Source organism: Peromyscus eremicus, chromosome 12 (genome assembly GCF_949786415.1).
Source record: "Peromyscus eremicus chromosome 12, PerEre_H2_v1, whole genome shotgun sequence".
Classification (NCBI taxonomy): domain Eukaryota; kingdom Metazoa; phylum Chordata; class Mammalia; order Rodentia; family Cricetidae; genus Peromyscus; species Peromyscus eremicus.
In genome coordinates this window covers 63975817-63990716 of record NC_081428.1, presented here as the reverse complement: position 1 = coordinate 63990716, position 14900 = coordinate 63975817, and the positions used below count along the sequence as shown (strand labels likewise).

At 41.5% G+C, this 14900-nt stretch overlaps 1 protein-coding gene across 1 annotated transcript in view; it reads right to left on the bottom strand.

Annotated features, from left to right (window-relative positions):
* Positions 1-1514: 1514 nt before the first annotated feature.
* Atp13a3 (ATPase 13A3) overlaps positions 1515-14900 on the bottom strand; it is an 87755-nt gene continuing 74369 nt past the window's right edge. Inside the window, exons 31-33 of the mRNA XM_059276847.1 lie at positions 9223-9303; positions 8063-8152; positions 1515-1712 (exon numbers count right to left, since the gene is read on the bottom strand). Of these exons, the coding sequence (XP_059132830.1) occupies positions 1515-1712; positions 8063-8152; positions 9223-9303 (369 nt within the window). The remainder of the gene's footprint in view (positions 1713-8062; positions 8153-9222; positions 9304-14900) is intronic.

Genomic DNA, 14900 nt, shown 5'->3' with positions numbered 1-14900 from the left:
GTCTCTGCAACACAAAAAATAAGAAAAAAAAATGGTTCCACAAATCTGGGTAACATGTGGTAAACTGGTAAGTATGTACTGGGACAGTAATGATCAACTCGGAATGGAAAGCATACACACACGGTTAGTTAAGAACCAACATAGAATAACATCACATTGTCTCACTAATTTAGGGTCCATCTTTATAGCAATGCCAGCTCCCCAAGCTTATCATAACTGTGGGCACTGCCAAACTGCCAGGTCCTACATAGGAAGGCATTGTGGATATTCCTTGAGAAATGAACATTAATCAGACAAAACACAAGTGTGAAAAATGCTTTCTACATTTCTTTTGGCTCAATAAATGTGTATACTTTATTTTCTCAAGCTCACTTGTAACAAAACAGGTATGTGCTGACCTCTGGTGCCACCTAATGGCATAAAACAAGCTCTACTCAAGTTCACACTGCTTTGTAAAAGTCAAACTCAATATTCATTATTCTTTTAATCCTTATTATCCAAAGGAGAGACATACACCAAGGCTAAGCTCTAACTCAAAAACAAAACAGTATTATCCGATTCCTTTAAGTTAAAAAACAAACAGATAATGAAAAAGCATGTAGAATGATAAAAATCCTGAAAGAAAAACAACAACAGGTATGAAAAGCTACAAGGTCACCACCAAGGAAATGACCGTTGCTCTCTGCATGCATGGATTCTGAGACAGGACTTTACTATCTCCTCTAGGCTATCCTTGGACTAAGAACAATCCTCCTCCCTCAGCCTCCTGTGCAGGAGTACAGGCCTGCACTACCATGCCTGGCTCAGAAATAAACTTTACTAGAAAAGTTCTTCGTTGATGAGGCAAACTGGACTGCCGACATCAGACACAGTATGAGACAGACCCACAAAGGTTATGAGGACACGAGACAGCGGTGAAGCACCTTGCTGGCTAGAAAGTGACACCCAGGCAGTCTACACAGAGACTATAGAACCAGAGGTGGAAATTACCTGAGCTGCTCACAAACACTAACACAACAGTAACACAAACCACTCCAACCCCAGGTCAAAGGAAACTGGTGTATGTTTAACACAGAACTCTTTGGGAGAAACATTGGAATCAAAATAGATTTTCAACCTATTTTCACCAAAGGCTAATCACAATTAACAATCATATTATCTTTAACAATCCTATTATTAGGGCCTACATATAGAAGAAACTTGCTAATAAGGGGGTTTGTGAAAATTAAATTTAAGAGGCAAACTAGTGTCAAAAGCTGAAATCTAAAAACCCCAACACAGTTCTCTCACACCCAATATAAAGTGTATATCACATTACGTTACTGCATGAAGATCTAGCCAGACTGATAGTTAATAACTGTGAGGCAAATGCCATTTTACTGCTTTTGTTTTTTAATCAACTACTGTATTATAAGAGGGCTATCAACTGGCACAGTGCCACTCTGACAGCCAGCGTCAGAAGAGCCCAGCACATCCTCCTGAACACTGTCACTAGCACAGCGGAGAGGCGTCTGCTATGTGATGGTGCTGATCTGACATGATCCGTTCTCCTTGACTACAGCTTTGGCTTCCGTCGTTGTCTGAGGCTTAGGTGGCCATTCAGGGTCAACTGAGAGCTCCTGGGCCAGGTACATGTATTTTGCCTTTGGTGTCTTCTTTCTACAGCTCAGGGCCCAGGACAAGCAGCACTTCCCCCATCGATCCACTGACTCCTAGGAAAGGAAAAACATCCCGAGTAAGGGCTTATTTGTTACAGCATGCACTGAGCGTAGAACAAGATGAAATAACTTCTGAATGCAACAAATAACTAGGAAAAAATTTCATGCAAAAAAAGGTCAGCTTTCAATTTAGGAACAGATTGTTTTAAAGCGGATTTTTCCAAGCTCCATTAGTTTTGCGCACATGTCCTCTTGTGTACTTACTATATTATTTAAGTAGCTTTCTCTAGCAGAAAACACCCAGGATGAGTAATTTGAAAGTACTCAGAAGATAGTTTTATTATCTAATTTGGAAATCCTCATATCCTATCTCAAATTTTTTAAAATATATTATTGATACCCACAATCACTTTTAAAAGAAAGGAATCACTGAAAGCTATCACTGTTACTGCTAATATCACTTTCAAAACACAAAGCATGAAGTAAACACCATGGAGTGAAAACCAGAATCTCACTGTCACATTTAAAATTGCATCTCTGGGGGCTGGAGGGATGGCTTAGGGGTTAAGAGCACTGGCTGCTCTTCCAGAGGTCCTGAGTTCAATTCCCAGCAACCACATGGTGGCTCACAACCATCTGTAATGAGATCTGGAGCCCTCTTCTGGTGTACAGGCATAGATACGTGATAAATAAATCAATCTTTAAAACAAACAAACAAACAAACAAACAAACAAACAAACAAACAAAAACTGCATTTCTGGCCAGGCATGGTGGCATATACCTGCAATCCCAGTGTGGGTGCTGCAGTGGTCTGTTTCTGTCAAATTGACACAGGCCAGAGTCATACGGGAAGAGGGAACCTTAACTGAGAAAATGCCTCCATCAGACTGGCCTGTAGGCAAGTCTGTGGCATTTTCTTACTTAATAATTGATGTGGGAGGGACCAGACCACTGGGTGTTGTCTAAGAAAGCAAGGTGAGCAAGCCCTGGGGAACAAGGCAGTAAGCAATGTTCCTCCATGGCCTCTGCTCCAGGTCCTGCATTGGCTTCCCCTGATAATAGACTGTAACCTGTAAGCCAAATAAGCCCACATCGGTCACGGTATTTTATCACAGCAAGAAAAGCCTAACTCACACAGCTACACAATAAGACTGTTTTTAAAAAACAAGTACCACCATATTCTCACTGACAGAAAACTACTTTCACCGAAGTTTCCCTTGGTGTTCCACAAGCAAGTGCTGGGCTCAAGAGATGGCTCAGTCATTAAGAGAAGCAACTGCTCTTTCAGAGGACCCAAGTTCAATTCCCAGCACACACATGGCAGCTCACAACCATCTGTAATTTCAGTTCCAAGAGCTCTAATGCCCTCTTCTGTCCTCCACAGGCACTGCACATACATGGTGCAGACATACATGCAGGTAAAACACCAATACACAAAATAAAAATAAGCTGAGACCATTGTGATCAATCATGATGTTACTGATGAATATGACCTTAGATAAATAATCCTTGGAGAACAGGAAGGCAAAGTTCTTGAAGAAAAATAAACAGAATAGTTTCAAGTGAAGTTTGAATTAATCTAAATGACTCTTGTTTCACCTCTGAAAACAGACCATAAATTACTTGGTTATTGCTTCTCCCAAGGAAAATTTAAATCCTAGATCATTCTTCTGCCAAACAACAATGAGCCAATCCACACTGGGCTCTAACCTCAATGGAAGCCATCCTACAAAATGGAAATACAAATACAAATATGAACATCCAAAGTACCCACAGCCAAGAAAGGCAATGTGTTAGAATACATACTTGAAACATGCTTCTTCACTGGCCAGGCGTGTGTAGTCCCTGCAATCCTAGCACTGAAAGGGGGGGGGGGCGGCAAGGCAGATGATTTGGGGGCTCACCACCAAGCTAAACAGCAGGTTTGGGGCTAGTTTAAGCTACAAAGTGATACCTCTATTTCAACAGATCGATCCATCAATCAATTAAGGCAAGTAGCAGCCAATGGGAAGGACCAAAAGTACTTCAAAACAAAAGCTCTAAAACTGTAATTCCTGGTGCTTCTCTCACTACAGTGAGACAGCCATCAGTAACCCTGCCTCTCTTCTTCAGTAAGTAGATATAACATTGAGCTGCATCGCTCCCAAGGATTTAAAGGCAAAACTGTAGTCACAGATAAGTTATATTACATCCTAGGGAAAACTAAAAGATTTGAAGATTATTCATCCAGTAACCCCTGTTACCATCACAATGAAAGTTATGAGCTGTGCATGGTGGCACTTGCCTGTAATACCAGTACACAGGAGGGTAGAGGCAGGAGGATCTTCAGAAGTTTGAGGCTGGCCTGGTCTACATCGTTGAGTTCAAGGTCAGCCAGTGTTATACAGTGACATCTTGCATCCAAAAAAGGAAAGCCCCAGGTGGGGGTTACAGGTGTGATATTACGTTATTCTCTTTTTTAAAGAGTTCATGACAAATCACTGTGTATTAGGATCCAATAGTCACCATGCACAGGATCCCTCGGGTGATCAAGAATGGCTAGCAGGTCCCTTCCCAACCCGGTCATCTGAGATGACACTACACTACTACATTTTACTGCTTCCCCGGTGCTTGGACTCTTCAACCCAATTGTGGCAAAGATCACTGTTCCTAAATATGAAAGCTGTCTCTTTCATTTATCACAGCACTGCTAAAGCATCACAGAGAAACACATCATGCTTGTCTGTGTAGATGAGTCCTTTGGGAAGGTGACGCATAACAGGCAAAAAGCCCCGAGTAATAGAACCGAAGACACACACATTCCCCTCTAAATTCACTGTTCTACACCCGTGGAAACCAAGGCAAGCAATATAATTAAAGCTAATCACAAATGGCATCATAACTGCAGATTTCTCTTAACATTTTGGGATATATTATATATACATATATATTCACATGTTTAAAACAATGTATATTCATTGTACATCAAGTCACAAGGAACACCTGAGATTTCCCCTATTCCACCATAATTAGAAACATGTTTGTTCCTGTACCCTTATCTCCCCCCAAATGTCACAAACAAACAAACAAACAAACAAACAAAATACACTACACACAAAGTTCGTGAGACTGCACATAAATGTACCACACACATCCTCAAACAACACAATTCACTGGAAGAGAAAATTGAAGGCTACAGTCATGACAGAATGAGAAATCAGGAGAGGGAGGATGATAGCAAGGGAGACAGCCAGTCAATGTGGAACACAAAGCTTATTTAGTCACGGGGCTTAGACTGAGCACTTGGATCTCCCCAACACAGAGGTTCAGTCCCTGCAGCAGAACACTGGATCCTTGGATTTAGTTAATTGGGGATGGTTAACGTGGCCAAAAATAGAATCTCCAAGACAACAAGAACAAGAGTCCACAGGTCAACAGGGAAACCACACAGAATGTTTATGAAGATCTGCAGCCACAATCTTGCTTCTGAGACACTCCAAGTTGCTCATTCTAATGCCCGGCTCTTTATGGCTAGCAGTCTTCATGCACGGCATGTATTGTGGTATTCATAAATCTTCTTCCACATCAATCCTCAATATAAAACAAATACAATCCAAACTAGCAATCAATCTAAGTAAGTTCAAATGGTATTTTCAATAGTTCTTTTTTTTTTAAGTTGCATAATGGCTACAGTTCACAGATTTTCACTAAAGATAAAACGTATCAGGTACATAACCTCAACAGGGTCACAGTGCACAACAGCATGATTCTAGTTCTCTCGTGACTTTCAAATGCAACCACTTCAGTTTAGCGTGGAGCCTACAGCTCTGAACTAACTCAGTGTGCCCCTGAATATGGTAAGGAAAGAAGGGGGTGTTCTTTCTCTGACACCAACACAAAACTGGAGAGCTGCAGTCTGGGCTTTCATGGGCTTCTCTGTAAAAACGAGCAGCACTGGTTAGGCAGTGCAGAGTAGGGACTGTGGCGGAATTACAGCACCACACACCACGAGGCCTGGAGGAACCTGGTGCCGCTAGCCATCTCTGCTTCCTTCTCACTCAGCAGGGCTTTCTACTTCAGCACGGGTGAGACCTTGGGCCACACAATTCTTTTTTGGCAGGGGTAGTTGTCCATGTAGCACAGGATATTTATTTACCAGCCCCAATGGCCTCTACCCACCCTACATGTCAACAACAACCTCCCCTTATTTCTGATAACCAAAACTGTCTAGAGCCACTGCCAAGTGGTCCCTGATGGGGGAGGGGAGTTAGACAGAGTTGCCCCTGATGGAGGAGAAACTCAGCATTACTTACACACAGGAGCATCACTAGAGGAAACAATATGCATTAATAGAAGGACTCTCCTTTTCTAAAAGTAAAACTCCAAAAAGTGCTTTCTTAAAACCACAGAACTAAGGCCAAAATTCTTGTCTACCCAATGATATCCAAATTGGGTCAATTTGCAAGAATGCTGAGCTTACATGCTAAAGGACTGTCCCTATATCTCTATTCCCTCCCAGGAACATTTTTAGAGGTGGAACTTCACATGAAATAAAAACTTTTAAAAGTTAATCATTATTTAGAGATTTTAAGGAAAAAAGACAGTAGTAAATAACAAATAGATAGCCATTTTATTGTGCTGGGGATCTCTCTGAACCAGGCAGCGTGGCAATGAATCCCAGCACTCAGGAGGCAAAGGTAAACAGATCTCTCAGTTTGAGGCCAGCCTGGTCTACAGATTGAGTTCCAGGATAACCAGGGCTACACAGAAACCCTGTCTCCAAAAACCAAAACCAAAAAGTATTTTATAGGGGACTTAAAAGACTCATTTGACTAAATAAGCAAATAAGCTCCTCTTCAGAACATGTCTGCACTTGCTATTTAGACCAAGTTAGACATCTCTTTGGAGAAGGTAAAAATTTGCATGTTTCCCTAGGCCTGTGCCTTTCCAATACTAATATTTCACATGAGAAGGGCGACCTGAGACAGTCTGACCTTCTGAAATAATGTAGTGATAGTGAAGTCACCAAAAGAAAATACAGCTATGTCATTATGACCAAGGAGATTCAGCTAAAGGACCTGAGCCCCATAGTTCTTTCTGGTCTTGCTTACTACTAGTGACAAACAGGCATGACACTGCTTTGAGGAAGAAGAACTGGAGTTGACCTCAGACCCATGCTGTCACTGCATGCCATTGTTAGTCCACCATAAGCACAGAGCACAAAGTGGCACTCTCCATCTTACACAGCAAGCCCAGCATCAACCTGGATCTCAGGCCTGCTTAATCACCAACACAAAACTCGGGAGGTCACCATTTAGGTAAAAGGTGATGACAGTGAGTTAATGGTCTAAGTCAGAAATGTCAGCTGATCCTTGAACACGTATTAGCAAGGCACATCACCCACACTACAAAGAGCAATGGGTTATGGGTTCTAATGTATTACAATCCATCTTTGCACTCTCTGTGATCTTCTACTGCAGCCTCTCATGTGCTGGGACTGTGTGTTGCAACTCCTGGCAAGATGAGATGTTGAATGCTCAAGTTCTCATGGGGCTGACTGAATGACAGCCATCTACAGACTAAGTCTAACCTGTACATTCTGTCAAAAGCTCTACTGGAACATCCTCACACTAACTAACAGATCTATTCATCTGTTTCTCTTTCCTTTTGCCAGAGCTTTGTGCCACCTGATAAATCACAGGCTATTTCACTGTCTTTCAAAGCCCTCACCACTGCTTACACAGAAATGAGAAAATACTTTTCTGAATGAGAAGTATTGGTCAGGTAAAGCCCAAGGCCACATTAACTTAATGCATAGCAGCTGTCAAAACAGAAACACAGAAATAAATCTGCATGTAGAAAGTGTCTCTTGGTTCTGATCCAATAAAAAAACAAAGTTTGTTTACATGACTGGCATTTACATGTGAAAATCAAACACAGAAACTATAAAGAAGGCAGAAATTAAAGAATTAACTCTCAGCCGGGTGGTGGTGGCACACGCCTTTAATACCAACACTCATGAGGCAAAGGCAGGCGGATTTCTGTGAGTTCAAAGCCAGCCAGCCTGGTCTACAAAGTGATTCCAGGACAGCCAGGGCTACCCAGAGAAACCCTTCGGGGAGGTGGAGGGAGAAAGAATTAACTCTCTCATGTTTGAGGATAAGACAGACAGACCGAGACATTTGCTCATACACATACACACATACTGAGGATTGGAATGGAAAAGACTTAGGAAATTCCCAAAGTCCTAAAAAGCCTGTATTAAGTGCTTGCCATGAGTTTTCTTGGACTCCTTACCAAAAAAAGAAAAAGAAATGCCAGGCACAGAGAGGCGGCCGAAGCTGCACACACAGATAACAGAACAAAGCACACAGAGGAAAGCCAATAGGGACGTGAAGAATCAAGAGTAACTGCTCGATCCCAACCTGTGGCGGCTGTGTGGTGGTGACACGACACTCTCCTTGTCTGTCTCGACTGAACACAACTTTCCAAAGGACCGTGTCAAGGAAGAAGCTCTGAGAGACAGTCCAGTGAGGTAAGAATTAAAAACGCCAGGTCATTCCTTCCAACATGCACATTTCATAACATTCACACAATGCTGCATCATTAATATAAACAATGTGAAAGGCTTTTCATATGGCAAACCTCAGTCAATACTACAAAAGAATAAATAACAACTCTAATAACAAATACAAGTCATAAAATTCTTGATAAAACAAAACTAAGTTTTCTACAAAAAATCCCCAGTGCTTCCTTAAATTAACAATGCTGATGATTCATAGCCTTTTTCTTAAAGAGTTATTGTCACTTAATATCTAATATTCTGTCTACATCTCTCTACAAACGTTTCATCAGCATCCAATACAAATAATTCTCTAGATAACAGGAATAAAAAATAACATCTGAAAAAAAATGAACCTACACAATAGGAAAGAGAGTGCTTACGATACAGTCTTACTGTGCTTTCTAGGACTCTTGAATAGAAAATACACATTCTATGGAACAACTTAAAATGATTGACTACAAATATTCATGCTCCCATCACATCTCAATTTAAATCCAAGCTATCTTTTTGGGATAGCTGAATTTCAGCATAATTTCTCAATCTAGAATCATCACTAAAATAAATACATACTTTCAAAAGCCTCTACTATACAAGTCCTTAAACATCACTTTACTGCTGTCTTGTCTGTTTCTTACACCGATATAAAGAGAAGCTTGAGAACTTCCTAGTTCCTTTTAGAGACATTGCCCCGAAGGCTATTTTCTTCTTAAGCGGTACACTCTGCTTTCCATTAGGGAACACAAGCGGTTCTGTGAGCTGCTGGATACCTACTTCTCTTTCTACTCACCACTCATTTTTGCTACCTCACTACCTAATGCCGCCTATGTTCATGAATACAACTCCATCAAATCTCTTGACAGAACTACAGAAAGGTCTGATCAGGAAGCTAAAAGAATTTGCCTAAAATGAAATGAGAGAGTGGGCTTCTGTATAATAAATAATATTACCTGTTCTCCCCACCACTATCATCACCAGCACCTTTAAATCACCCAAGAATCCCAAAGCTGAGTGCTTGCTTACCTCGACCATGATAGACACGAAGGCATTGATAAGAACAATGATAAGCATATATATACGCCACTGGTAGGGTACACACACAATCTAGAAGACAAAAAATTATAGTTACTCTTAATTGATATTACAGCATTACATCATGGTTTTATGAAGTTAGGCATGGTAGCATATGCCTGTAATCTCAGTACTTGGGAGGTAGATAAAAGAAGATCATGAGTTCAGGCACCCTCAGGTACCTAGTGGGTTCAAAGCCAGAATGGGATACTAGAGACCTTTCTAAAAAAAATAAACAAAAAATCTGAGTTTACTGAAATCCTATTACGTACCTATATTCACACACTTTATCCATTTAACTTTCAATAATGCCACAAAGCATGTATCTTTTCACACAATAAAAGTCTATCTCATAATTTAAAATGTGACTGAACTCAGCATTACATCTTAAGAGACTCAAAAGTCCATGCTCTAATCTACAGTATTACACATGGCTAACAAGTCTGTATTTTTAAAATAGAAAATCTGCCTTTCAAAAATAAGGCAGAGGTTAGATCACTGGCTCAGTGGTTAGGAGCATGTGCTTCCAAAGGCTCTAACTCTGGTTCCTAGCATCCGGATCTGCTGGCTAACAACTACCTGCTAACTCCAGCTCCAAGGGATTCAATGTCCTCGTCTGGCCTCTGCAGGCACTGAAGTCAGCATGCACGTTCCTCTAGACATACACATAGTTAAAAAGAACCCTTTTAAAACATGAGGCGACACTCATTTAATGCTGGTCAAACCTCAAGTTGACTTCCACCTACTTAAGTCTCCAAGCAGCTGGCTATCATGCCAAGCACATGCCATCATACCCAAGTAAAATCTGATTGTTCTCTATGACCTAAAAGATCCTTTCAGTTAGCAAGATACTAGGAGGCCAAGGCGTGAGATGACCTAATGAACTTCACATTAACAACACACTATTGGTCCAGTAAGTTTGAGATGAGGAGACTGCAAGAGATGCCAGAAGGCCAAACCAGACCAGGGCCAGTAAACCTGAAGTAAGGATAGAAGAATCTCCAGAATAGGGAAACTTAAACAATGGCAAAAACAAAACAAAGAAGCCACAAAACAAAAACACTTTAAAAAGAGGTGGGATCAAGAGAACCAGCAAGATGGAAAGAGAACACGATACATTTAGCTTTTTTTTTTTTTGGTTTTTCGAGACAGGGTTTCTCTCTGTAGTTTTGGTGCCTGTCCTGGATCTTGCTCTGTAGACCAGGCTGGCCTCGAACTCACAGAGATCCTCCTGGCTCTGCCTCCTGAGTGCTGGGGCCCAGTCAATACATTTAGCTTTAAGCCTTAGCATCTAGATGCTGTATGTGTGATGTATGCACACACTTATGTGCACACAGGAGGCCAGAGGAGGATGTCAGTTTCCTGTTCTATCACTCTCCAGTTTATGCCCCTGGTGCTGGGATTAGAAGCATACACAACCATATCCAGTGTTTTACGTGGGTTCTGGGATTTGAACTTGGGTCCAGCAAACACTCTTATCCCGAGCTCGTTCAACCTCAAAGTTAGCTTTTTCAAATGCTCCATTTAGGGAACTGCTGTCACTTCGAATTCAGGTCTACAGCTCAGTAGTGACAGCTCATCTGGGGTATAGACTGAACAGTCTTGAACTTACTGATGCCAACTACAAGCAAACCTTGACTACAAGGAGATCATCTGAGTACTGAGCGAAGAGAGAGACACAACCAGAGAACAGACCCACACCAGGGACCCAGAATGAGGACCACGGCAGGCAGGAAAAGCCAGAGGGAAAAAAGCACCGCAATCTAAGTGGAAGATGTTTGAAAATACTGGCCTGGTTATGAGGTTCAATACTTCAGGAACTAAAGAACAGCTCAGGAAAAAATTTCAAAGAGACACACCCTTTGGATGGAACTACTAAGGTGGTCAATGATCTTGGTCAGGGCAGTTTCAGTACATCAGCCATGCTAGGTGACAGTGTATGGAGGTGAGCAGAGTATGTGTTTAAAACGCTTAACTAAATCTCTCAATGAAACACATGAACACACCCAGACACTGCTCTTCAAAATTCAGTAATGCAGTTTTGATGAGGACTCAAGATAAAACGTCCTGTGGTTTGGGTTAGGTCTGTCACTCTTCCAAACTCCTGTGGCAATGTGGTTCCCAATATAAGCGTTAAGGGTAAGGGGGCCTTTGTGAGTGAGGACTTTGCAGGGATTCCATTTCCAAGGAAGGATGAATGTACTTTCTGCTAAGGTAGTTTAGTTATAGCAAGAGCAGGGTGTTCGAAAGTGAACTGGGCCCCATGGTTCTTTATTACTACATTTCTTACTCTGTGACCTCCTCTACACGTGCCAATCTGATTTTCCACCTTTCGGCCCTGAGAGGAGATGGAAGTCCTCACAAAAAGCTGAATTGATGATGCTGGCGCAGTGCTCTCAGACCTCCAGGACTTTAAGCCAAAAAGACCAAAACAAAACCCCCTCTTCTCTCCATAAACTGTCTTTCTTCAACTATTTTGTTATGGCAACAGAAAACACTGAGGGGCCAGAGTGACAGACAGCTCGGTGGAGGAGAGTACTGGCTGTTTTCACAGTGGATCTGGGTTCAGTTCCCAGCACTAGAATGGTGGCTCACAGATGCCTGTAACACCAGTTCCAAAGGGGTCAGTGGTACCCTTTCCTGGCTTACCTGGGTACCAGACAAGCTGCAGTACATATACACGTGTGTAGACACTTACAAACACACATACAACAGATCTTTATAAAAATGAAAACATGGGGGGGCGGCGGCTAAGCTAGGTGGTGGTGGTGGCCATGCATGCCTTTAATTCCAGCACTTAGGAGGCAGAGGCAAGCAGATCTACAGTCACCAAGTTCCAGGATAGCCAGAGCTGTTACACAAAGAAATCATCTCGGGGGTGGGGGGGAACCAACCAATAACTAACAACAACAAACACACACGGGGCTGAAGAGATGGCTGAGAGGCTGAAAGCGTGTGCTGCTCTTCCAAGGTCCCAAAGCCAGTTCCCAGCACCTACTACCAAGTGACTCACAAACTCTACTCCGGTTTCCAGAGGATCTGAGGCCTCTGGCCTGAGGAAAACCTGCACTCAAGTACACATATCCACATGTAAACACACATACAAATAATATAAATCTTAAAAAAAAACAATAGCAACAACAAAAAAGACAAAACTACACTCCCAGGAATTCCACTTTTGTGCCCTAGCCTATAATACACATTTGTTTGTGTTATAATAACTTAGAACATCAAGATACTGGAAATAACCTAAATGAAGTTAGCTTAAAAAAAAATAGGGAAAAGTCTGTACTACGGATTTCTCTTGGATCTTCTTTTTTTAAAGACAAGGTCTCACTTTGTTGGCCAGGGTAGCCTCAAACTCCTAAGCTCAAGCAATCCTCCTGCCTTGGTATCCCAAATCAGTGTAAATAGATAATGGTGTTTGTTCCCTTAATATAACAGTCTTGCAATACATCTAACAAAAATGTACAAAACATCTCATGGAGAAAACTACACTATTGAAAGGACTCTTCACTGTTAACTCTGTGAGAACATTTTCAAAGGATCTGACTAAGGATGCAGGATTCTAATCATAGGTGCCACCATCTCATGGGCTTGGGGGCCCAGATTGATAAACAGGAAAAGAGGCTCCCCCTTCTATTATGAAGAGCTGTGAGGAGGACAGGACCCAGACTGCAGAGAGCACCAGCCCCTATCCCCAACAGAGCTGAGAGCTGTAGGGATCGGAGCACTTCACCTCTCAGTTCCAGGCAGTGATGCTCTTTTATTTGTGCCTGTTTCCTGGTGAGTTTGCTTTTGTCTGTTTACTGCTGTTAGGTTTGGGAACTGTTGTGTATGTTTCTTCATCCAGTCTACTACAAGGCTTTTTTTTTTTTTTTAACTATCCCTTTCGTCTATATCTCAAATACTTTACCCCTTATTTTAATGTCTTTTCCTTTTTCATTTTTTTTTTTTTTTGTTTGTTTGTTTGGTTGGTTGGTTGGTTTTTTGAGACAGGGTTTCTCTGTAGCTTTGTGCCTTTCCTGGATCTCGCTCTCTAGACCAGGCTGGCCTCGAACTCACAGTGATCCACCTGCCTCTGCCTCCCTAGTGCTGGGATTAAAGACGTGCACCACCACTGCCCGGCTCCTTTTTCATTCTTTTTTTTTTTTTTTTTTAAGATTTTATTTATTTATTTATTATGTATACAGTGTTCTGCCTGCATGTGTCCTTGCAGGCCAGAAGAGGGCGCCAGATCTCATTACAGATGGTTGTGAGCCACCATGTGGTTGCTGGGAATTGAACTCAGGACCTCTGGAAGACCAGTCAGTGCTCTTAACCTCTGAGCCATCTCTCCAGCCCCTCCTTTTTCATTCTTAATCCTGCCTCTTTTTACCTATCAGTTATAACCTTCCACAGCCTGAACAATTTCTACCATCTGTAGGCCCTAACAGTATCTCAACTTCCCTCTCCTTGATTCTTTTTACAAAACTGAACTCATCCTTATCCTCACCCTCCCAACTTTCCTCCTAATCCTAACCTCAGTAACGAAATCCCAGGATACTCCTTATTATCAGTGGTAGTTCATTCTCCAACAGACTGGTTACCACATCCGTAAAGATAATGTCCAGCAGCTGTGGTTACTATTCTCATGGAATAAACAGAGCCCACCATCAGGAACTCCTTTCTAAACTGACCCTCAACTCTACCATATCCAAGTCTCACGATTAGCACTCCAATTGAAAGAATGTATCTTATTAAAAAAGAAACATTCCTAGTAATGAAATAATTCCAGATATGTGAACTCCAAAGAAGTAAAGTAAGAAATTGGAAAAAACAACTCTTCCAAAAATTACTAATCCTTCAGTAATGGCATCTAGTAAGAATGAATTATATGAAGCCCCTGGCAGAGAATGCAAAAGGTAAGTATGCTTGAAGAAATCAAAGAAGATAAGCTGCTGAATGGGAACATAAGCAAGTGAATGAAACAGAGAAGGCAAGGCAAGGCTCTAAAGAGAGATGGAACTCCTAAAGAAAAACTAATCTGCAATGCTGGGAATGGAAATAAGTCAAATAAAAAGCTCCCTGCAAAGTTTCAGCAATTGAATGGATCAAGGAGAGGAGAGAAAGTGGAGGAACTAGAACAAACCAACATAGAAGAAGATAATTAATAAAGTTACCAATGAGAATTTAAAAAAGTGTGACACTCTATAAAGACCAAATATACGGGTTATAGGCATAGGAGAAAAATCTCATTCTAAAGGCAGAGAAACATTAACAAGATATCTTCATGTTAGGAAAAGATGCCAACCAAGTTCTAGGAGGCACTGAGGACCAAACAGGCAAGACCAGAAAAGAATCTCCTCGGTCACAGCACAATTAAAATAGTAAATTAAAAGCAGCAGGGGGAAAACCAACAAGTCATATATCAAGGCAGGCTTATCAGGAGAAGAACAAACAGGTCATTCGACTAAAAATTTAAGAGCCAGAAGACTTGGAATGATGTCTTTCAAGTTCTGAGAGATAATTGCCAACCCAGAATACTATATCCAGCAAAACTGTCATAACTGAAAGAAAAATAAAAACTCTCCATGATAAAAATAGACAAAATTTGTGACCACTAAGCCAGCTCTATATAGAAGATACTT